The sequence below is a fragment of the Perna viridis genome, chromosome 5 (genome assembly GCF_037379345.1).
Source record: "Perna viridis isolate PV_CMFRI_1.1 ecotype Kerala chromosome 5, ASM3737934v1, whole genome shotgun sequence".
Lineage (NCBI taxonomy): Eukaryota > Metazoa > Mollusca > Bivalvia > Mytilida > Mytilidae > Perna > Perna viridis.
Window position 1 is genome coordinate 26,670,857 of NC_142449.1, and position 24,929 is coordinate 26,695,785.

Consider the following 24,929-nt stretch of genomic DNA (forward strand, 5'->3'; position numbering starts at 1 on the left):
AATGAAGTTTAAATTGCATAAAAAGAGTAAAAAGAATTCTGATATTCAGAATAGGACTATAACTGCTATGTTTCTATGTAATTATATCAAGAATGGATATGGTAAAAATGTCAAAGAGATAACCCCACCAGGATGAAAAAATACTTCTTTTTCTGTTATTTGATTCATGTTTTTTTATTCATAGTTATTGGATTTTAATTACCAAAGAAGTGTGGGTGGTTGTATCACATACTTGTTGCCACTCGTAAAGCTCTTAAAATTGTTACATGTACATAATGATATTCAGATACTATTTATATATAATATATATATGATCAGGCCTCACCTTGACCAGTCTGAAGAATGTTGAAGAGATAAGCTTCCTTTTGAAGTTGATTAATAAATTGGCAGGACTGAACCCTAAGATCTGGATTGGTCTCAACAAACTAAATAAAAATGTTTATTGTAAGTATGAAGAAGGTACAAATGGTGTCCTGTTTTAGCTCACCTTGGCAAAGGCCATGTGAGCTATTTCCATCACTTGGCATCCATTGTCTTTAACAGTTTTTCAAAACACTTCTCCTCTGACACTACCAATTGGAACTTAACTTGGTATGAATGTTTTTTGGCATATCCTGCATAGAACTGACGTGGGGATTTTTGATCCGTCAAAAAACATGGTCGCTGTTATTAAAAATAGATTGTAGTGGTCAGACAGTAGTTTTTCGCATATATCTCCGAAACTGTTAGGTTTAGTTAAATTCTGACATCAGGTTAAAGTGTTCATCATGATGAGATCTATCTGCAGTCAAATTTTCATTTTAATCCATTAACCCATGTTGGAGTTATTGCCATTTTTCAACATTTTTTGCTATATTTAATGTTATTCTTTCAAAAATCTAAAATCTTCTCCTCTGACACTACTTGATCAACTGAACCCAAACGTAGTACAAATATTCCATACCTGCCAACTTACAGGATTTAATCGTGTTTTTATGATTAAGATCATTTAACCAAATTCTTTCAATGGCTTAAATAATCCTTATTATTAGGACTACAGAAGTCTTCAGGGATAAAATTTGTCAGACAACTCCTAGTAAGAGTTATTGCCCTTGAAAGGGAAAAAATGGCATTTTTTGTTTTTTTGTTTTTTTGTTTGTTTTTTTTTTTTTACAGTTTTCAGCCAATATCTTGAAAAGTATATACCTATTATACTTTTCAAGACATTGGCTGAAAACTGTAAAAAAAAACAAACAAAAAAACAAAAACTTTCAATTGCTGAAATGTCCTTTATGATAAGTACTACCAAAGTCGTCTTGAGTCAAAATTGTTGGACAACTTCTTGTTAAATTTATTGCCCTTGAACAACAAAATTCCATCAGGTGAGTGATTCAGGCTCCTGGGAGCCTCTTGTTATTAGCTAACCTTGCCCAAAGTGCCATGTGAGCTATTGTCATCACTTGATCTCCATCATCGTTAACAATTTTTCAAATTTTTTCTCCTCTGACACTACTTGACCAACTAGAACCAAAGTTGGTATGAATGTTCCTTAGGGAATTCTGCCTAGAACTGATATGAGGATTTTTTATCTGTCTGAAAGCATGGCTGCTGTTTTCTTTCATATAATTCCCAAACCATTAGGTGTAGCAACATTCTGACATGGATGTAAAAAGAGTTCAGCAGGATGAAATCTAACTGTTGGTAAATTTTTGCCTAAATCTGTTAAGCTGTGTTGGCCTTATTGCCCTTTTCCAACATTTTTTTTCTATTTTTAATATCATTTTAAAAAATCTTCTCTTTTGGCACTACTTGACCAATAAGAACCAAAGTTTGTATGAATGTTTCTTAGGTATTCTGCCTAGAACTGATGTAGGAATTTTTTTATCTGTTGGAAAAAACATGGCTGTCATTATTAAAAAAAAGAACGTAGAGATCAGGCAGAAGTTTTTTTGCAAATATCTCAAACACCATTAGGTTTAGTGCATTCTGACAAGAAAAAAATGTTCAGCATGATGAGATCTATCTGTGGTTAATTTCCCATGCATATCATTTAAACCATTGAAAGTGAAAGTTGATATTTTTGTTCCTAAGCATGAGCATTAAAAATTTTTATCCCTGAAAAACATGGCCACTTTTACAAAAAATAGAATGGTGCTTATCAAGTTGGTGAGTGATTCAAGCTCTTTAGAGCCTCTAGTTTAGTTGTTGGCCTGACTGGTTTTGGGTAAAAATGACTAATGGGAAAATTTCCTCTAAAACTATGGTTAAGGTCAATGACCAAAATAACTATGCTAGTTTTGTTAATACAACTATTCCAATTTTGTCAGGGGAGATAATCCAGCTTCAGACCCATAAATCATGCTCTGGGGCTCACTTCCTATAGATAAGGTGATTGAACATGCTTCTGGAATAGGTTACATTTCCCAGCTTGGAAATACAATGGATGTGAAAAGGTGGGGAAAAACAAAAATAATTATATGACAAGTCAATTAAGCTTACATTATGAATTATATAGATTAGGTAGTCAAAAACACCCTTGTCCTATCACCTGTTGTAATTTTTTTCTTATTTGTAGAATAAATGCATAGATGAATATTGTTATTTTATGTCCTTGTTTATTATAATCAAGGCAACACTCCTTACAAAGTAAAAGCAAAATATATGAATAGGGTGGACTTACAGAATCCCAGTGGCACCCTTATCAAAGAATAATTGGAGTGCCAAAGAAATCATGTCTATTTTAGATTCGGAGCTTATGAGTACAACATTGCCTAAAAAGTCTCTAAAGTCTTAAAAACTTTTTATTATACATGTTATATGAGGTTAGTTGGATATCATGTAAAGATATTCAAAAGGATGCTTGTGACTATCATGATTGCAATAACCTTAGGGGAGATAATTGTGCTACAAGGTTTTACCTTGAAGCAAGTGGTTATATGTTAGCTGAGTCTCGAATAACTAAATGATTTCATTTCGTTTCTAGCAAAATTATTTTTTTAATGTAATTGGGGATGCCAGAAATTTATGTGACTGTTTTCTATTAACTCACTCATAGAACTATAGTATAGTTCTTGTCGGTTCTTCTTTAGATATGTCTTATTCTTAGCCATAACACCTAACTGCTAAATTTAACACTGTAAACATGTTTTGTTATTCTATAAAATGTTGTACTTAAGCATGGAGCTGGGTGGACGAGACACCGTACAGTTTTAATAATTGGAACTCAGGAGAGCCATCAACATCATGGCGTGATCAGTCAGAGGAATGTGTTGAAATGAGACCAGATGGTACCTGGAATGACATAAACTGCTTTTCGTACAGTCGACCTTTTATTTGTGGAGGTGATCAAGGTTGGTGAAATATATATACACCGGCTAACCTATTTCACATCATTTTCATTTGAATTTCACAGTTTTCATCTGAAATTTGACACCGTTCACATAAAAACCATCTACTTTAAGCAAATTACGCATGAAATTCATGTCACAATAGCTCCATATTAAAATTCATATAAATTTCAAGTATAGCTCAATTCACATAAATTTCATGTGAACAGTATTTGCACATGTAACTTGTTCAATAATTTACAATTGGTATGTTGCACTTGGTTTTTGTAATTTTAGATTTGATGGTTTTTGAAGTATCTTGTGTCACCAGTTCATCAGGGGAACTTGGACACTACAATGTAGTCCATATGTAATTCCTTTTATATCAAATGACAATTAATATCTTTTCCAAAATCAATAAATATGTTTGGGGTATTTATTCTGCTTTGTAATATTCTATCATTGCTGAAACTAAGGTCTAGTCTTCAAATCACTTTAAGATTAGATGGACGTTTTTTTGGCCATGAAAGATATTAAGTCGAAACAAAGCATTTAGGAAATTAAGGTTTTGCAGAATGTGTCAAGAAACATTAAATGTGTTCATCATGTTCCATTTAACGTGCTTAGAAATCAAATTCTTCTTCATTTCATTGATGAACAGGAAGTAAGGAGCAGTGATTTTTATCAAGTAAAATTGACAGGTAAATTCTAATTGAAGAAAGTGTCTGTTTTAGAAAATTTAACTGGGTTAATTTGATTTTATTTGTGTCCAATTACAGTTGTAGTTTTAATACAACTGGAAAGTAATTTTTTGTGTCGGTTTAAAATTTTGTGAAAAATGTGTAATGAAGCAAAATTTGTACATGTAATTATGTGTGTGAAGTTGGATATTGTTTAACTGTTGATATACCAATCATATCATTTTTTGTATCAAAGTTGAGTAGCTGTCTTTGTAAGAATCATGCAAAATCTGAAAAATATGATACACCCCAAAAAAGGCTACATATTTTTATTTTTGTAATTAAGTTGTTTTAGGGTCTATACTATGAAATGTGTAATTATTGATTTAAATTTGCATGCTTTTAGGAGATAATCAACATTGAAAATCCAATCGATTCTATTGTATTGTTCATTTACAGAGTTATCTTCCTTAATTTTTAAACTTACAGTGCATTGTATATAATTTTTTTCTCCCAAGAACATGGGTTATATGAAAAATTATTTCTGTTTACTATGGCAATTCTAACAAAATATCAAAAGTAAAAATATGTAGGCTTTTCATCCATGACTCACATTTTGCATGATTCTTAGCTCAAGTTCTACTTAAAGGTTCAGTCTCAACATTTAAGAAAAGAAAAACAGTTCTATATTGGAAATGCAAATTTGTTATAACAGATTTATTTTACATCAAATGATCTTTTAAATTAACTGTGTATGCCTGCTACTACAGTACCTGAACTGATCCGTGCAACAAAAATTGCGATCGGTCATTGATCACCGATCAGTTTTCGGTCAGTCATTGATCCGTCAAACCAATCCATTTAACTGGTGATCGCATCACATGACCACAGTGCGGTCAATGATTTTTATAGTTTTGTTGTTTTCTTTGTCAATTTTACACATATTTATATAATGTAATGGATTTAAACATCAATTTATACTTTAATTTCACATTTCTTTTATTCAAAACAGGTCTTACGTCATTTTACATAACAAAACTGCAATCAGATTGGTCATCGATCTGTCAGCGATCAATCAGTCAACGGTCATCAATCCGTCAAATCGTTGCGTGGATCGGTTCAAGCACTATATTTTCACAAGGATCAAAAGCCTCCAGTGCTAACAGCACTTTGATTATTAAAAGCTTCAAATTATTGTCTCAATTTTGAATTAGCTACTTGAAAATTCAGACAATATCATTATGAGTCACTACCTGCAAACTTACATGATTTAAGTGTGTTTTTCACAAGTTTGACCATTTGTCCCACTAACATGATTTTTCAGGTCAAATTTGTCCCAAAACCCGATTTTGTCAAAATTATCTAGAAAAATCCTAATTCAAACCCCTAATTTCGTGTTTCAGTCGCATTTCTTTGATTAGAAGCGTTATAAATCTGACGAAAGGTGTTAATTGCTGTCTGAAAAGGTAAAGAAATGTTTAATGACTGGTAAATAATCCCTGAGGAGCAATCAGCTGATTAGGTTATTGGATTGGATCCACCACTTTTTTATGAACAGCCAATCACTTTCTTATGAATAACTTTTAATGCACAGGAAAAAGATGATTCGTTGATCTCTTTTTGTGGATGATAACTATAGACAATGTATTATGATGACATGGCAAATTTGAGTTAGAACAAAGGTTAAGTAACTGGATGTATCAAAGTCAGAATTATTGATCTAATTGGCTTTACATGTGTATGTTGTTAATGTTGTGTAAAGTAGGGGTTATTAATTTTGGTCTACATCCTTGTACTGGCGTCGATTTCACAAAAAGTCGTAGTGTAAAGTTGATTGAAAGTAATGGCGTCACCAACTAAAATTGCATTGTGACATCGTAATTTACGATTAACTTCACACTTGCGACTTTGTGAAATCGACGCCTGGAGTGGATGAAACATGCATCTGTGCATAAAACCATAATCAATCAATCAATCAATCAATCAATATGGTGATCTTTGAACTTTACAACAATTTCTTAGTGAATATCTATTAATGTCAAAGCTTAGGAAATGATGATCATTTAATCTGTTTGTCTTTCACGTTACTGGCTTGCAGACGAATAATAATAATAAAAAAAACAAACAAACAAAAAAAGATACTCAACAAAATATGATCAAACTAAAACAATGTGTTAGTCTTATGATTCAGTGTTCCTAATGTTATACAGTCAATACTATTCTAATGACTAGCTGTATCTAAAGACCACATCTATTTCCTTTTCCTTTTAAGTTTGCTTTAGTCCCAGTCTCTGTAAGAATCTGGCAAAAGGGGAAAAAGTAAAAAACATGCATGTCAAAACCCTACTGTTCCGACAATATAATTTCACTCAATGATTTCTTGATTTCTCTATAAGAAAAGACCATTATTTGATTTTTGCAGCACTGGATTTGTTCATAAAGCACAACATAATGTTAGAAAATGATGTTTTTGACAGAGTTATCTGCCCTTAAAATGTTAATTTTCAGTGCTATTTAATAAAATTTTTAACTAAATTTTCGAAAGTGATATGGGAAAATCTTGTGTTTTCCCTTGATTCTGATGGTATAAGTAGTCCAAATTACTCTTTCATAATGGTATGTTTTTTTTCATACATGTTTCAAACACTGCTTGATTCTTACACAGACTGACACTTAGGACAGGCTTGACAGTATATTAGAACTACTGTTCAGAAGTTTTGGCTGTTTTCTACTTCAAATTGTTGACACACATTTCACATCAATTTTCTTGTTTAGTTATAGCAACAACACCATCGACAACAATGCCAACCACAACTATTGCTGTTGAAACAACAAATCAAACACAGAGTTCTGCATCCATGACAACAACAATAAAAGACTGGGAGGTGAATCAAAAAAAGGAGGAGTTAAAATCAAAAGAAAAAGGTAGGATATGAAACATAAAATGAAAGCTGGCAGGCAAATATAATTTGATATACCCCACACAATGAGTGGAATACTGTAAACATATTAATTTTTGGTGTTGCTAATTTTCGCAGATTCTGTCAAATGAACATAGAGGCGGGTATCAATTTTCTCGGCTTTAAAAATCTATATGTGTTATAAAGTGTTAAAAATCAATTTTGCGGGTAGTAATTTTCATGCTGTTCTGTCCACCGCAAGAAAAGCGAAAATTAGTACACCGCAAAAATTAATATGTTTACTGTGTTGTTTTAATTTCCATTTATAATTCCACCAATCCCTTTATGTAACAACCATCTCGACTGCCACTGGACAAATTTATTTCAATTTTGGTATGAGGCTTTATATAGATATGGGTTTTAAGCAGTTTTGGTTGCTCTTCAATGTCAACTTCTTGTACAGCTGGGTATTTATCTAGCACAACAATGCAATGTTCTTAATGCAATTGCTGAAGTGGCAATACCAAAACTGAAAGAGAGAGAAAATTTTTGTATATGGGAGAGACAATTGAATTAAAAATGAATTAGGAAATAAGGGTAACAACAAATTTAATGAACACTAATCCAATTCATAATCAAGTCAAGACCAAAATAAATCTGACGAAAGAGAGATTACACCACTGAATGGCTTTTGCTTATATTTAGATTCTCTCCATTAACCAACCAAAGTAAAATGTAAATTCACACAAAAAAGGAGAATAAAAAGTTTAGCTGAGCAAGAAAAAATAAACAGGATAAAATTATTCAAAAGGATTGATAACTGGTAATACTCCTAGCTTAATGTGTAATTTTCTTGGATTTTATTTCATTCTTACAGATTACTAATTTCTTTTCAGTTTCTAATTCATCAAGTTTGACAGTGGGTCAAATCATAGGAATTCTGATTGGAATTATGGGATGCATAGTAATATTGTCAGCCATTTTGTTTATCATACGTTTCAATAAACAGAAAGGGAACTACAAAGCAAGCAGTTTTGTGAATGCCCTCTATTTGAAAACAACAGAAGAGGTCAATGTTGAGGACAATACAGCTATGGGATCTACCGTTAAAATATGTGGATCTGATACATAAAAGTTGTTGTATTTACAAGTTTTACAAGTACTGTCATTTGTAAGGTGATCGTGACACAAATAAACTGTAAAAACAGTAATTTTAAGGTTTTTATACAACTGCAAAAAAATTATGGTTGTATAATGGTATGGTGTTGTCATCTATTTCATTGTCATCAGTGTTGTCTTCTATGTCATTGTCATCAGTGTTGTCTTCTATGTCATTGTCATCAGTGTTGTCTTCTATGTCATTGTCATCAGTGTTGTCATCTATGTCATTGTCATCAGTGTTGTCTTCTATGTCATTGTCATCAGTGTTGTCTTCTATGTTATCTGTAGACACATTGTTTTTTTGTGATTACATACATATTGATCTTTATAAGCCAATTTTAACAAGGTTCCAAATAATAAAAGGAAAATGGTAGGTGGCTCCTACAATTTTGAAATTAGGGGCCAAAATCAAGCATTTCATACAGAAATTAACTAAATAACTCTAGTTAATATATATGGATATTTATGATATTGCTCTTCAATATTCTATACCACAAAGATCAAGAAGGGATTGATTTTGGGGTTATTCAAGAGTTCTGCCAATTTCGAATAAAGGGCCCAAGAGGGTCAGATTTTTTTCATGTGTCAAATGTATAATTATAGTAAAAAATCAAAGCTGTTTCAAGTTTGAATGATGTGTCAAGCTGCACCCTGCATGTGAATAGCAAATGTTAATATGCTATTATTTTAACAAAATTTGACAGGACCTCTCTAAAAATATGATTGCTGTAAGCATATTACCTTCTGCCAGATAAAACATATTCAGGGTAATAATTTTCACAGTATTGTAAAATAGTATTAAATGGATTTGTGGGTACAGTTTTAGCACTCTTTGTCGAAACCTCAAATTGTGAAAATTAATACATAACTATAATTACTATATTTTACAACGCATACTATGATAATGTTCAGGAGTAAAATAACCTTTCTTTAATTAAATGACTGTAGAATGGATTGGGAGATTTAAACTTTCTATTATAGACATATATTCAAATACCTATTAATTGACAGAAAGTTTAAATCTCCTTCTCAAACGCATCTGTATTGATAGAAAGTTTAAATCTCCTTCTGAATTGTCCAGTTAACAATGTAGGACACTTCATTAGGTTATGGTCATTTAATCAAAGGAAGACCAATTATTTTTTCCTGAAGTTAACTATTTTACTTGCTGCAATAGTAAAACAGTCCATACAAATATTAAAAAAAGTGTTGAAAAACGTGGCCACTGTTACTTAAAATAGAACATAATGGTCAGACAGGTGTTTTTTGCATATATACCCTTATATAATCCTTAGGTTTAGCTAAATTCTGAAGCAGACAAAAGTGGTCAGCATGATAAGATCTATCTGTGGTCAAATTTCCGTTTTGATTTGTTAGATCATGTTGGAGTTGTTGCCCTTTTTTGACGTCTTTTTTTTCTTAATCTTTTTCAAGTATTTTCTTTCTTTCAAAAATCTTCTCCTCTGAAACTACCAGACCGATTTGAAACAAAGTTGGTATGAATATTCCTTAGGGTACTCAGTATGGGATTTTTGATCCATCTAAAAACATTGCTCCTGTTGCACAAAATAGAACAAAGGGGTCAGTCAGAATGTTTTCTCTTACATGTTAAACAGTTAGGTTTAGGTTCAAATTCTTTGAAGTGCCAAAATGATCCTTATTATAGAGCCTACTAAGGTCTGCAGGGAATCAAAGTTGTCAGACGACTCCTTGTTAGAGTTAATGCCCTTGAAAGGTGAAACATGATGTCTTTAGCAGTTTTAGGCAAATATCTTATTAAATATAATAGATAAAAAGAAACTTTCAATTGATGAAATGATCCTATGATGAGTCCTACCAAAGTCTTCTTGAGTTGACATTGTCTGACAACTCCTTGTTAGAGTTATTGCTATTTAAAGGCAAAATTTTATCTAGGTGAGCGATTCAGGCTCCTGGGAGCCTCTTGATTGTAAATTGTCTGATTTTGATTAATTGGATTTCTTATGAAATCTGATATCTCTATTTACAAGTGGGCAACAGGACCACACCCCCAAAAAAATCTACTATTTTATATTTTTGGTCATATTTTGAAATTTTTGTCATTGGATTCCTTCTGGATGTCCATACCAGGATTTTTCAATTAGTATTGGGATATGTCACACCGTTTTTGAGTAACAAGATATCAAAGGGGCCAAACACATCTTCTTTTGGAAGACTTTATTTTCTAAATTTTTCATTGATTTTGTTTTTTTAATGGTAATTAGTTAGTTCCTTTATTCAAGGGGCATTAGTAGTATGCTGGCAATTTTACTGATTCACTAACTGCATATAAGATAATGGAGTACAAAATGATCCCTGAAAACATCATAAAGGCAGAAGTATTTTACTTAAATTGAATTTCAAAATATTGCGCAATTCTGTATCCAAACCAGTTGTGTCCATAATGAACTGTTAAGTTCTTATATTTAAGTGCTTCAAAATTAATATTATGTCTACAGTTGCCCCAAGTGAACATACTTCAACTGGCTGTGGTCGAATCATGCTGTGCTCGGCTAAGCTTTTAATTTGGACGTAATGAATGTATTGGACAGTTTCTCCGATTATCTTGAGAAAGGATGAATCATGCCTGTTTTTTAAAGAGATCCGTACTTCAGTAATATGGCTATTATATTTTTTCCATAGCACTTCATATTAATAAATACATTTGTAGAATGGTTTTCTTGTGGTTTTGGTAACAGTATGTTTACAAAAAATAGAATTTCCATGGAGTTTCTTAACATATGAATAACATTTGTTTTGAAAGGTATGAATTTAAATGTTGCAGTTTTTTTATGCACATAGAATATTTTCTTATATAATCTTAGGCCATTACCTAGTACATGAGGATGGAGGCAGAGTGTTTTACTTTTCTACTTTTGTCTGTTCCCTTTCTATAAAGTCGGAGTATACAGCTCTTTAGCGCAGTAAACTTCCAACTTTCCCCATTCCCATTGCACTATTCCAATACCTTATTGCCCCATTATCAACACCTCTACACTATTCCTATACTTTATTGCCCCATTATCAACACCTCTACACTATTCCCATACTTTATTGTCCCATTATCAACACCTCTCCACATTATTCCCATACTTTATTGTCCCATTATCGACACCTCTCTACACTAATCCCATACTGAACTTATTGTCCCATTATCGACACCTCTCTACACTATTCCCATACCTTATTGCCCCATTATCGACACCTCTCTACACTAATCCCATACTTTATTGCCCCATTATCGACACCTCTCTACACTAATCCCATACTTTATTGTCCCATTATCGACACCTCTACACTATTCCCATACTTTATTGCCCCATTATCGACACCTCTCTACACTATTCCCATACTTTATTGCCCCATTATCGACACCTCTCTACACTAATCCCATACTTTATTGTCCCATTATCGACACCTCTACACTATTCCCATACTTTATTGCCCCATTATCAACACCTCTACACTATTCCCATACTTTATTGCCCCATTATCGACACCTCTCTACACTAATCCCATACTTTATTACCCCATTATCGATACCTCTCTACACTAATCCCATACTTTATTGTCCCATTATCGACACCTCTACACTATTCCCATACTTTATTGCCCCATTATCGACACCTCTCTACACCTGTGTACACTATTCCCATACTTTATTGCCCCATTATCAACACCTCTCTACACTATTCCCATACTTTATTGCCCCATTATCGACACCTCTTTACACTATTCCCATACTTTATTGCCCCATTATCGACACCTCTCTATACTATTCCCATACTTTATTGCCCCATTATCGATACCTCTCTATACTATTCCCATACTTTTTTGTCCCATTACCAACACCTCTACACTATTCCCATACTTTATTGCCCCATTATCGACACCTTTCTACACTATTCCACATACCCCATTGTCTTATTCCCATACTTTATTGCCCCAGTATCAATACCTCTCTACACTATTCCCATAACCTCTCTACATTATTCCCATACTTTATTGATCCATTATCAACACCTCTCTACACTATTCCCATACTTTATTGACCCATTATCAACACCTCTCTACACTATTCCACATACCTTATTGCCCCATGATAAAAAATCTACAGCTCATTGTACCAACACACATTTGATAAAAATATGACCACTTTTTCTTAGATTTTTTTTTAAACAATGTCATCTTAAACAGTAAAATGATCAAATTCTAACTCTATTTTAGAAGTAATCGTTTTGTTAAATCGTAGTGAGTGATATATACCCAACTCTTTGATAGGTTATCTAAATGTGTGCCATCTGAAATTTGAGAGACAGACAGGTGGAATAAAAAATAACAATCGTATAATTATTGCGAATTTCGGTATGCTGTACACGTGTTTCAGAGAGTAATCTCTCATCTGCAGCATTCGAACCAAAAACTTGGGGAGTTCAAGATTCAAAAGTGAATTTTATACAGAAAGAGTAATCAAGGGAACCAAGGTTATAGTGGTAATCCAAAGAATGTTATCCATGGCAAAGACCAGACATGGGAAACAGAAATACACAACAAAGAACATAAAGTAACTAAAATCATAATACAAAGTAACAAAAGCATATCAGCAAGAAACAGTATAAACAAAACAAATTCAAAGAGGAAGCCAAAACTCAGGCATCGATAATTTTCATTATTGTAGCCCCATATTTGATTCAAGCAATTAAGCCTCGGTGTTTTCTGGGTTTCGGATTTTCTGCTTTTGCTAATTCCGGTAATACAATATATGAGGAAACAAATACTAGTAATGGACAAACGGCTGTCAATAATAAACTATGGAATAACATTTTTTCCCATTTTTTGGCAGTCAAGCGGATATCTAAAAGTGTAGAAATAAAATCTAAAAGACTCAAGAGTTAAAATATAATGGAAACCGATGGATTTGATATGCATTAATGATTATTGTCTTACAGTCTTATACTTATATCTGGACAGGTATATATTTTAAAGTGCTATTGTGGCTGTCTAAATCTAAATAGATTTTACCTTGTAGACATGTGAATTTTTAGCATTCTGCTTTTCAAACTGTGCTATTAATTGGAGCACAAATGCCAAGTTTTGTTTTACCATGCATCTCATTGTGATTTGATATGAACTATTTGTCTTCAGGACTGGGAAAAGCCCTTTATTGCATGATTTTTCTGTTGGTTTTGTTATTTCTGGTTTCTATTGCCTTTCAACAAACCCATTTGAAAATGTTTTTTTCTCTGTTCGAAAAATGCTTGAACCATCACTTTAGGCATATAAAGCTCTTTCTCATATTTTTTTCTTTCATTCTAAATTAATTTCATGAAAGGCCTATCCAGTTTGAAGGAAAAAAATCTTTCATATCCTTGCTGAAAGCAGTACGTAAAGAACTATTCTGTCTTGCAACATCTTTGAAATATACAGTCCGTCCATTCCCTAGCCATGCACTCCACCATCCGAACGAACCGACTGTCATTACCGTATGATTACACTTTGATAAAGCACACATATCAACATCTCGGTTGTTCAACGGAGCGAAAACAATATCTGGACCTTTTACATTCTCTTTTCGCCATTCTTGGTCCTTTTTTGACGGTCCTGTAAAAACTATGAACAAGCACTTATCATACATTTTCCTGAAATATGCAATCGCTTTATCTATATAGTCCTTTGTCACTGTAACATAGCCATATTTTATATTATTTGCTGTCAAATAATCACCTCTTCTTATATGAACACCTATTATTTGTAACTTTGAAGGATCTGCAGAATTGTTCAATGACTTGAGGTAGTTTTTTGTAATATTATTGATTACGGTTTGTGCTAGGATTTGGACAGAAGAGCGAAACTGAAACTGCGTACGAATCACTGTTTCGTATTTATCAAAGTATTTCCACGATTGGAGATATGATCTGTGTCTAACGTTTATTGTTCTGTTAATATTTTCTGTTTCAAAGTCATAAGCACAAGGTCTTTTTTCATACACAACTTTCGCCTTGTCGCATATTTTAGCAGACCCCTTCATTTTTGTAACTTCTAAGTTAGGAAATACTGATGTGATGTGATCATTTTCATCCAACAAAAGTGTCATTTTGTTCGCCTTGGCTATTCCATAAAGTGAAGCGTACATGAACATGAGATTTCCTAAGCCTCCCCTAAAGAATGGACACAAATAATTTGATTCCTCTTGATTTAGCAGTAGAATAGTCTGACGAATTGACTGGTGAATAACACCTATACACAATATCGTTACTAACAGTACAAATACGAGAAGTAGTTGAAATATACCTGCAAAAAGAACAAACAAAAACATATTTATGTGAATTCCCTGTACCATGGCAACGACAAACTGCCTTTTACCCCTTATCAAATGCATATTTTATTCCCTCAGGAAAACAGGCCATTAATGAATACTCAAGTCATTAGTACGTGTCAGTCTCTGTAAGAATTAGGCAGTAGGTGAATAAAAAAAAACATCATTTCGATAGTTTAATTTGACTATTTGCACCATCATTATCAATGAAAACAGAAAAGATTTTCCATATCTTGCTGGCCCATTGAGTTACAATTTCATTGAAATGCACTGAAAATGAACATTTCAAGGGGAGAAAGCCACATTTTTTAACATTCTATTGAAAAATTTCTGAGCAAAGCCAGTGGTGTAGAGATTTAAATATGGTATTGTCAAATAGAGGAAGTATCCTTGAGTGATATTACATTGCAAGATCGGTGGGATTCTGACATACATGTTTCTGATTTTTTTCATTTTGCCTGATTCTTACAAACACTTACACTTAAGAAGAATACAAAATTTCAAAATGTATACAGTGTTAATATGATTCTTTTTTTGTTAATTTCTCACAACTGTTTTCTAGTATACATGGAAATATTGGCACTTGTTATGTATGTATGTATGTACATTTTGTCTGCAAAAGAAAAGCTGAGGAAAAACGGGAGATTTTTGCAGAGATTTGTATCGTTATCTCTTTTCTACAACTTGAGAACAGATTTGTTCAACGTGTCATAGTTTTCCTTTCCTCTTTCGTCTACCCTGGAGTTGACATTTTATTAGCGACTCGGCTTGCATTTCTAGAAAAGCAGGGGACGCTTACCCTACCGGTGCACGTGACCTATGCACTCAGTTTTTATCGGAGTCCGAGTTGCTTTGTTTCTTTGTTAGAATTATTTTGGTTATTTTATGTTCTGTGATGAAGTGTGTCTGTTTCCATGTCTGGTCTTTGCCCCTGGATAGCGATCTATTTGTCCGCTAGAATCTTGGTTACTCTTTCTATTTCAAATAAAGTAATTCAAAATTAGATTTATTTATCTTTGCTCGCCAAGAACGACTATTGTCCTCGTTTGTTCTACATTACCTTTTTGCGATTGCCATTTTACCTTTGCCGACATACCACACTATAAGAGAAATAACATCAATAAAGGATAATATTATTATTTTTTTTATTATTATCATTATTATTATTCTTAATGAGTTTTGTCTACACTGGCAGATGTTAATTGTTCAGGACACTGTAAATTAAAACAAAATCTTAATAAATATAAAAACCTATACTTGTTACAGATGGACTTAGAATAAGATGTAACGTAATGTCTCAATAGAAAACTCCTAGTAACTTGAATGAAAGAGTAGTCAAGATAACATAAATGCTAGTGCAAATAAAAAAAGTAATCCATGGACAAAGACCAGACATGGGAAACTGACATATAAAATAACCAAAATAATACAAAGTAACAAAAGAAAAAGAGTATAAAGTTGAGAGTCCATTGGTCATGAATTAAGAATATGAATCTTCTTACACTTATGCCTATGCAACAACTTTTTCGGCTAATCACAAACACAAAGTACTTCGTTGGTGACATCGTTGTCAAAGAAACAACACTTTTTTACCCTTTGTGAAATTCATCATTGGCGATTTTAAATGAGGTATTTTGAATTAGTGCTTATTGGAATCGAATATGAATACTTACAGTACTTCGTGATTTTATTACTACTATAATCTCCCATTCCGTTTTGCGTTATTTATACAATCGTACTTTGGTCCATCATGACCGGTCATAAATTTATTTGCTCCTATAGACACGAAATTTATCAAGAAGAGATTCCATAAATCATGGTAATGAAAAATCCATTAGAGATACTAGTATCTTAAATATTTTTCTTGATAGGAGAAAACAAGGTAAAATCATGTTTAAAGTCTAACCTTCGTAATCACCTGGAGTTACTTCATTACTTAATGATAACAACTTAGAGACTAAGTGTTAAAGCCACTGTATAGTTAAATGAAAAGATGACAGGTCATGAGGTCTGTGCATATCCTACTAAAACATTAGGCTTTATGGCTCACCTTAAGACCAAAGTTCCGAGTGAGCTAATGCCCTCACAATGTGTCCATCGTTAGCAAACTTTTAATATTTTATTCATTATCGTGAAAACACACGGATTAACTTGTCAGATATTATGCATGATAAAGCCTAAAATAAAAATGTAAACATTTTGTCTCGTTTGATCAAACAAAATAGTCGTCAGGGCTTGGTTGTTCGAAAGACTCGCTTGACAAAAAGTAATCCACTGGATTAGTTAAGTAAAATATTAACAAATTCTCCAGTGTCAGAATATTTATCTAGCAAATTAAGTTTTGTACAATTTGTACTAGTTGTTATCTAAAGTTTCAATTTGATGATGTAATAAAATCAACGGTTACTGCTTTGAAATAACATGTACCATTTTTGAAAAACAAACACTCGATCGAGATATAAACCTCAATGTCCTATACAAATCATATTTTTTTTATTTTTAAGCTCAGGTGTCGCACATTTTGGCATATATCTCTGCTAGTCCTGAAATGATAGATGACAAGGTTCTTTTGTTTTTATTTTGTTTTTTGTTTTTTGTTTTGTTTTGTTTTGTTTTTTTTTTTTTTTTTTGGGGGGGGGAGTCGTTTGATATGAAAGCTTCACGTATCTCATCTTCCTATTTACCAATTTTCAAATATAAACTGTGTTTTAAACTTCATATGGTTATTTAGCTGGATCCCTTTACAAGTGATCTGCTCAGTTGGCTCTGTAGATTGCAACAACTGCTCAATATTTGAAATAAAATTATTTTTGGAAACATCTTTTTGCACATAGTTTTGCTTATGCTTATCCAGGTTTCGAATTTTGTTGCAATAATGATGAAAGAAGGCGCCTCTTAAACAGATTTACCTTTTGTTCCACTTGATCAATTTAACTGGCCACTTGATCCCGTATTTTTACGGTGAAAGTGTTATTGCTCGTGAGGTACCAATTTTCGTGGTTTTCGTGAGTTAGGTAAACCACGAAATTTGGTTCCCAACGTTAAGGAAAATTCCCGTTAGTTTGTATGATATAGTTCTCTCAAATCCACGAAATCAAGAATCTACTAACTGGTCATTTCCCCTAAATCATGAAAATTGGACCCCACGAACAAAAGTACTTACACAGTATATAAGCGATTCAAGGTCTATCGAGCCCTTAAGTGACCTACGACACTAACGATCATACGAGGAACCCTTTTTCTAAAAAAGTTGTAAATCCCGTAATTAAATGACCATTTTTAAATGGTTATAGGCTTATGTTAATTGTACTTTGAACTCGCCATCAACAGGATAATCTAATACATCAAATATCCATTTGAATTCAATGGTTAATATATATTAATATGATTTGAATGTAAAGTAAGAGTTTGTACTTAGTTTCTTAAAATTTAGATATATGTCATGAAATATGGCCATGATTCAACAGCCATTGTCCATTAAACACATCTACTGTTACGACATTCTGGATAACGAGTCGATTATTGTAGGTATTGGATGGTTTAAACCTATCGGATAACCAATAAAATAAGTGAGTAATTCCTTCAAATGATATTTAAAGAAGATGACGTGACAAAAATCAGCATTATATGACATATATAGGGTATCATAAAAATGGTATTCGCAATTTTATACTTCGGGCATGTTCATTGTAATAATAAATTTGATTTTTATAATGGCTGAAAAAATCTATGTCAAAAACTAGAATAGCTGTTCTTGATAAATCTCACTTGCGGTCACGCTTAGTTTTAAGCGCCATTTTTGTGAAGTATGACAAATGTTGTTATATTTCTGTTTGTCCAACAAAATTGCCAGGAGCAACACCTAAAAAACCAAACCAAAACCCCTGACTAATATCTAGTTTTCTAAGAGAATTGAAAACATACGATAATACATCAGAAGACACTTGTTCCAAACTTAATATAAAATTGGAATGAATTAATATGTGTGTTGCATTGGAGTTTGGTAGAGTAATTATTCTGATTTTAGTTTGTACAACAAAAACTTTTTACACGTGGCCGTACGGTTATTCCACGACCCTAAATTAAATCGTAGAATGAAGTCTACAAGCACTGAAGTAGTGTGACAGTATAACATAGACTATGTATTTTGAAGAACTAAATATTAACATATTCCTATTTTGAAACTCGAGCGATTGTTTAGGCTAGAAAAAAATTAAAGAAATAAATTGAATATAAAACTAGGCTGAGCCGGTTTTCACTTAGATGGAATGAACAAGATTATGCAAAAGGGTATCGATTGATTTATTAGGTTCAGAATTAACGACAGTTTGTATTTGAACCGGCTAATACGATTTTGACATGAGTAAATTTTATCAGATTTAAAAAAAAAGAACCATAATCTATATTTTACTCGTTTTAATGTTCTTTATCTACAAATCATATTCCATTATCAAAGTACATTTTGTCACAATTACATTGTTATTCCAATATTGTTTTCCCCTTGAAAATATTAGTAGGAATAATTCAGTTTATAGTTAATGTTTTGTTGATCATAAAACGAGTCACCCTATCTCATACACAACCTTATATCTTTTCAAACTGAAGGAGGTAGACTATGCTGAGGGAGTCAACTTTTTAAATCAATATGTTTGTATTTTACTTATTTTCATCAAAGTCTGTCAAGCATTTATTTGAAACATAGTGAAATCAGTCTAAGTTAATAAGATGCCTACATGTGATTTCTGAAAAAAAAAATGGATTACACTAACGTACCAATGATATGTCAGAGTTACATGTTGCATGCTCTTTTAACGTATATCTACCTCCTTAAACCTAATATATTTGCTGAAGAACCTTCCACTTCAATGAAATAAGGTGGCACTTGTTTTCTGTCATTTCTTGCACTTTGCAACACATTCCACTGGCTTAAATTAACAAATGTTAAAAACTGTTTAAACAAGAAATTTGTTATCGCAATGAGTGGGTGTAATATAAAGTCCCTGGTGAGTGAAGGCTCACTAGTGATACCCCGGCTTTCCGTCACTACATAAGGAAGATCAGTGTTTTTTTCTCGGCAAGCAAGAAATAGATGTCATATGATTACGAAAATATATCCTATGATTCAACATCCTTATATCCTGATTCGAAGCTTGTACAATCAATACATTAATTCACACATGTCAGTTTGCTCCGAATGACCCCAGATTTGTCTCCGAATATCCTTTTGACGTCCATAAAACAATGTAATTTTAAATTGTGACGTTATTAATCTTTAAGTTGAAAGAGAATTCAGTACGAAAACAACGGGAAAATATATAATTTTTGCCAATGGCGTCCACAAGTGTAAATACGTCTATCAGCAAATTGTGATGAACAATAGCCGAAAATACGACGAACGTTTTGTACATTATCCCTGTATAAAACAAATTCAAGTTTTTTTCGGCAACTAGGAAGATGTCATACGAGTAAGAGTACGAAAACGCATTCCACAAATCATTTTTACCCATGTGAAGTTATGAATTAGATATCAACAATATTTACAGAAGCTGAGAATTTTGTTACGAATAATGTGCTACGGATGACCAATGATGGGCACATTTATATCAGTATTCACTATCTACTACAGAGTGGGGTAAAATGTATTCGGGTCATGGACTGACAAGAGTCTGCATTATATTGTGGATAACAATTATGTCAGTTTCTTAAACTAGCAGTAATTCTGATAGTCTTCAAGGAGAAAAAAATGCTACCAAGAATTTCATCGGAGTCCAAGAATTTTCAAAGTTTTATCTTGGTCAAAACAATTTGTCGGCTGTTGCAATGCATTGCAATTCAAAATTGTTTGTACCCCAAGATCTCAACTTAATCTGTTTTCGAGAATAGAATATCCTTTGAGATCATGCCATTTACTGAATCCGTTCGGATAGGGTTAGAAAAATTATAAAACTGTAAATCACTGAGATGCTCATATTAAAAGAAATTATGAATTAGCAGTCAAACTCATCTTACCTTCAAGATCTTCTTAATATTCATTGTTTATGAACCGTCCCTTTTGCGCCATATAATTGAAAAGAAATGTCTGATAACCTTAGCTCGTTTTTTTGGTTTTTTTTTTTTAAATTCCTTGATAGTTTCTGGTCATGTAAAGCGATGTGTTGTTAAATCTTGTATTTAAGTGCGTAGCACTCCTGATTAGAATCATGCAAAATGTGATTCATGCTTGGAAACCTACAATTTTTTTGTTTCGTATTTTGTTTAAAATGTTATAGTTAACGGAAATTAACATGTGGTTTTTCATATAACCCGTGCTCTTAGGAGATATAAAATATATATATATAGAATGTACTGCAAAATTCGAAATTAAGGGAAATTTCTCTGTAAATGACACTAAAATACAATAAAAACAAACAGATTGGAATAAATGTTTATACACTTTATCAAACAGACCCATGAAAAGCTAAATTACAAAAATAAAAATGTGTAGCATTTCTTGATGTGTATCACATATAACATAATTTGCATGATTCTTATAAAGACTGCTACTTAATCTATGTACATGAGATTAACATAATTCATTGCTTTCATTGCTAATGCTGTCAACTTTTAAAATAAAATGGTTTTCAATGCACAAATAAATATTTCGATTTAGATATCTTTCGATCACAAAAGGTGCAGGGCAAATACTAACATATCTTTGCCACTATCCACTTATATCGAATAAAATATTATGAATTTTGTATTGTTTATTTAGACATTTAAGACAATGTTATATTAGGGGGAAAAATCTTAAAACATTACTCACATTTTATTCAACCTTATTTATCAGGCAAACATTCAATAAACATGGCGACATAAGCTGAAATACGCGTTCATACCTATACAAACTGTACAGATTGAGCGATGACTTTTATTGCAGCTAGCGTAAAATGATATTATGACCGATTTTGTCATAAGTTGTTAATCAAATTTTGTTTATAGAAATCTGCCTGTAATGCAATGAAATTAACCCTCGACATGGTCTTCGTTTTTTATCAGTTTACCTTAAGTTTTTTTTCTAAAGTCTAAGCTTCTTTCGGAAAGTTTGTAATATGTATTGCGCGTTATCAGCAACGTCCGATAACGAATACTTGTACCAGGTAGACTGCTGACATAAAGTTCACTAAAGAATTGTCATTCATGAAACCGGTATTATCAAAGGTCATATGATATGGTTAGTTTACACAAATGTTCACTCAAATACTTTTTTGATTAGGAACTTTGATCCTTACCGTTTTAGATAAAAATTGCAAAAAAGCAGAACGTATTAGTTTGACCAATGTATAATGAACTGTAAAGAAAATTAATTTTTCAACATTTACTCTTTAACTAATCGGGTTTATCTAAGTAAAAGGTAAACCAATTTAATAAAAGAGAAATTAATCTGTTCTTTCACAACGTTAAACCGGAATCCGTTCCGGATGTATCCCGATTTTATATTTACGTCTAACGCTGCCATATTTTTTGAAACACCACATCAAAACAGATAATCAATTCAAGCCATCCTCCTTAAAACGCAGCATGAAACCTGCCAAAAGAAAACGAGCAGCCCCTAGAAGGAATCAACAAGACGGAGATGCTACAAAAAACCAGAAAAAGAAGAAGACTTTGCAGACTGCTCAGACGTCATCGTCGCCACGCCAATCCAGAAAAATACCCTCGACAGCTTCCACGTCGTCCAGCGAAATTGATGCCACTGATGCCCCTACTCAAGGTCCCTCGACCAGAAAGTCAACTTTATCTGTGAGCCATGGTCCGGTCGTCAATATCATAGCCGATGAAGCATTGCCTCCCATTCCTGATGAGTCTCGTATGCCTGTTCCTGTTACCGCACAAGAGGTCCCACCCCAGCAAAGCTCGAGTGGAATTGGTTCAAAATCTGTTTGGATTTTTGGCTCATCGATTGTTTATTGGGCCCGTAGACGAGCTGACTCTCGCACTGGGGGGATCCACCTTGGACTGCAAAGGCTAGGATATGTTGTTAGATGGTTCGGGGAAAGAGGAATGAAATGGAGTGAGTTGTCGGCCACAGTCTCGCGTGCTAGAGAGAAATATCCACTTCCCGCTATGATCGTAATACACCTTGGGTCTAATGATATTGGTTTACGGCCTTGTTCTGATATAATAGATGATATCAAAACAGACACCCTTAGATTTAAATTATTATTTCCTAATACCAGAGTCATTTGGAGTGAACTTCTGATGAGACGGTACTGGCATAGCGCAACAAAAAGTGGCACTCGCTTAGAGAAGGTCCGAAAACGCATAAACACTGCAATAAAAAAATTCTATTTAACTGAGGGCCTTGCCGAGATAAGACACCCGAATATTAGGAATATTAGAGCATCTGAGATCGACCTCTACCGGTTTGATGGGGTTCACTTGACCGATCTCGGAAATGACGTACTTCTAAACAACTTTGAAGGTGCTTTGGAAACCTTTTTATCCTCACCCGATGTTCGTTCATTCCCTTAGGATTGTCACATTCGTTAATATATGTTATCAAATGTTGAAAGGAATATAAATGATTTATTATTTGAAGCGGTAGGGCCGCGGGGGGGGGGGGGTAGATATTTGAACATGTATAGACACGCCCATTTGGCGGAATCTGGCAAGATAAGGGGACACTATCCTTTCCTTAATTGTACGTCGGATCATATCAATAAAACTTTCCTACGCTTTACCGTTGGAAGTTGGTCTAGACCATCTCATGCCTCCATGAGTGGTCGGTTCTTTTCTGATCACCAGATTGAATTTGGCCAGGGTATTCTAAATACAAATAAATAATCAAAATAAATAATCAAAATAAATAATAAACTCACTCCCATGTTTTTATAAATATTAAATGAAAAAAGTGGTTGTTACCATGGGGTGACAAATGGTATGGGCTGGCGTACTGGAAAATCGTGTCCCTCGTTCTCTCAAGGTACCTTGAGGAATGTGAGCATCCATTGTTTACCAATGGTGCACAGAGTTGTCCGTATACCCCTGCGTTTGGCATTCTGTTTCCCTATCTTGTCAATTCCTCTCTTGCAGTGAGCTGTGGCCGTTATTAGCCATTTATATTGTTTCTTGAATTTTTATAAGCCAAACAATTGATTCTTTGATTAATCGGGTTTATCTAAGTAAAAGGTAAACCAATTTAATAAAAGAGAAATTAATCTGTTCTTTCACAACGTTAAACCGGAATCCGTTCCGGATGTATCCCGATTTTATATTTACGTCTAACGCTGCCATATTTTTTGAAACACCACATCAAAACCCCTCCATCCTCCTCTTCCACATTTACCACCTGTTGCTGCTGCTGTTTTATAATTTTTTCAGGGTCAAAACATTCGATCGACTTAAACTTCCGGGGATCTGAGAGTTTCGAGCAGAGTAGACTGTTAAATGAGGAAATCCACATGAACTTTTGTGAATACAGACTCTGGACATTCAAACTGGTTGTGAATCCGACAGATCAGCTCGGAGAATATGAACTCATGGACAACAACATTGGTTTGGAGACTGTTTCTTTAATTGGATTTGTTTAATGATTTTGATTTATTTTATGATGCACCAAAGACTGACTTAAAACGTTAAATTTTAGCTAAATTGATTTCATTTTTATTTTATTATTATATATATATATTTTCAGAATAACTTGTGTCATAAATATAATTAATAATAAACAGTTCTTGTCACAGTCTGTCTGGGCGGAATCTGGCAAGATAAGGGGACACTATCCTTTCCTTAATTGTACGTCGGGTCATATCAATAAAACTTTCCTACGCTTTACCGTTGGAAGTTGGTCTAGACCATCTCATGCCTCCATGAGTGGTCGGTTCTTTTCTGATCACCAGATTGAATTTGGCCAGGGTATTCTAAATACAAATAAATAATCAAAATAAATAATAAACTCACTCCCATGTTTTTATAAATATTAAATGAAAAAAGTGGTTGCTACCATGGGGTGACAAATGGTATGGGCTGGCGTACTGGAAAATCGTGTCCCTCGTTCTCTCAAGGTACCTTGAGGAATGTGAGCATCCATTGTTTACCAATGGTGCACAGAGTTGTCCGTATACCCCTGCGTTTGGCATTCTGTTTCCCTATCTTGTCAATTCCTCTCTTGCAGTGAGCTGTGGCCGTTATTAGCCATTTATATTGTTTCTTGAATTTTTATAAGCCAAACAATTGATTCTTTGATTAAATCATATATAATTTTAACACAGTTTTATGAAATCAGGGAAGAAATCTTAATATAGGATGCAAATTAGTCTACAGTTAAGGGAGAGGGAACTTAAATGTCGAGTTATAAATATGAAATACTAAGCTTCATGTTTGTATGTTTAAGACAACAATTGACTATCTGCACTTAGCTTTGAGAAATTAAATATACAAAGAAGTGAAATTGGAAAAAGAATAAAACTCAATGGAACACCGAACAAATGTTTCCATTACGTTTTAAATCCTCTATGTATTTTTGTATTGCTAATAAAGTGTATATTAATGTACAATTGTGATATTTCCG

The 24,929-nt window shown here is 33.2% G+C and overlaps 3 protein-coding genes across 10 annotated transcripts in view; 2 read left to right on the forward strand and 1 right to left on the reverse strand.

Annotated features, from left to right (window-relative positions):
• The window catches only part of LOC148616871 (macrophage mannose receptor 1-like), a 114,466-nt gene extending 103,729 nt beyond the window's left edge, over positions 1–10,737 (forward strand). Inside the window, exons 42-45 of the mRNA XM_088584015.1 lie at positions 319–444; positions 3,156–3,329; positions 6,761–6,910; positions 7,782–10,737. Of these exons, the coding sequence (XP_088440141.1) occupies positions 319–444; positions 3,156–3,329; positions 6,761–6,910; positions 7,782–8,017 (686 nt within the window). The 3' untranslated portion in view covers positions 8,018–10,737. The remainder of the gene's footprint in view (positions 1–318; positions 445–3,155; positions 3,330–6,760; positions 6,911–7,781) is intronic.
• Positions 10,738–13,349: 2,612 nt separating this feature from the next.
• Positions 13,350–21,229, reverse strand: LOC148616872 (galactoside alpha-(1,2)-fucosyltransferase 2-like). 8 transcript variants are annotated; one of them, XM_088584019.1, is made up of 4 exons: positions 21,183–21,229; positions 19,204–19,305; positions 15,441–15,480; positions 13,350–14,355 (listed from the first exon to the last, which is right to left on the reverse strand). In XM_088584019.1, exons 3-4 carry the CDS (start codon positions 15,472–15,474, stop codon positions 13,388–13,390), a joined length of 1,002 nt encoding a protein of 333 aa, XP_088440145.1. In that variant the 5' UTR covers positions 15,475–15,480; positions 19,204–19,305; positions 21,183–21,229; the 3' UTR covers positions 13,350–13,387. The 8 variants fall into 8 exon arrangements, with proteins under 8 accessions (XP_088440145.1, XP_088440143.1, XP_088440148.1 ...); XM_088584017.1 differs by lacking the exon at positions 21,183–21,229 and adding an exon at positions 20,390–20,529; XM_088584022.1 differs by lacking the exon at positions 19,204–19,305 and having other exon boundaries at positions 21,183–21,228.
• Positions 21,230–21,919: 690 nt separating this feature from the next.
• On the forward strand, positions 21,920–24,560 carry LOC148616873 (uncharacterized). Its single transcript, XM_088584025.1, has 2 exons — positions 21,920–22,286; positions 23,741–24,560. Exons 1-2 carry the CDS (start codon positions 21,938–21,940, stop codon positions 23,947–23,949), a joined length of 558 nt encoding a protein of 185 aa, XP_088440151.1. The 5' UTR covers positions 21,920–21,937; the 3' UTR covers positions 23,950–24,560.
• The last annotated feature ends 369 nt before the right edge of the window (positions 24,561–24,929 follow it).

Excerpts from the sequence above, each read along its gene's own strand:
- LOC148616873 (XM_088584025.1), top strand. The coding sequence starts at position 21,938 with ATGAAACCTGCCAAAAGAAAACGAGCAGCCCCTAGAAGGAATCAACAA. Across the intron at positions 22,287-23,740 it reads GCAAAGCTCGAGTGGAATTG|GGTCAAAACATTCGATCGAC; the intron begins GTTCAAAATCTG and ends TAATTTTTTCAG.
- LOC148616872 (XM_088584016.1), bottom strand. The coding sequence starts at position 20,413 with ATGAATATTAAGAAGATCTTGAAG. Across the intron at positions 15,481-20,389 it reads ATATTAAGAAGATCTTGAAG|TGTGGTATGTCGGCAAAGGT; the intron begins GTAAGATGAGTT and ends TTTCTCTTATAG. Across the intron at positions 14,356-15,440 it reads AAAATGGCAATCGCAAAAAG|GTATATTTCAACTACTTCTC; the intron begins GTAATGTAGAAC and ends TTCTTTTTGCAG.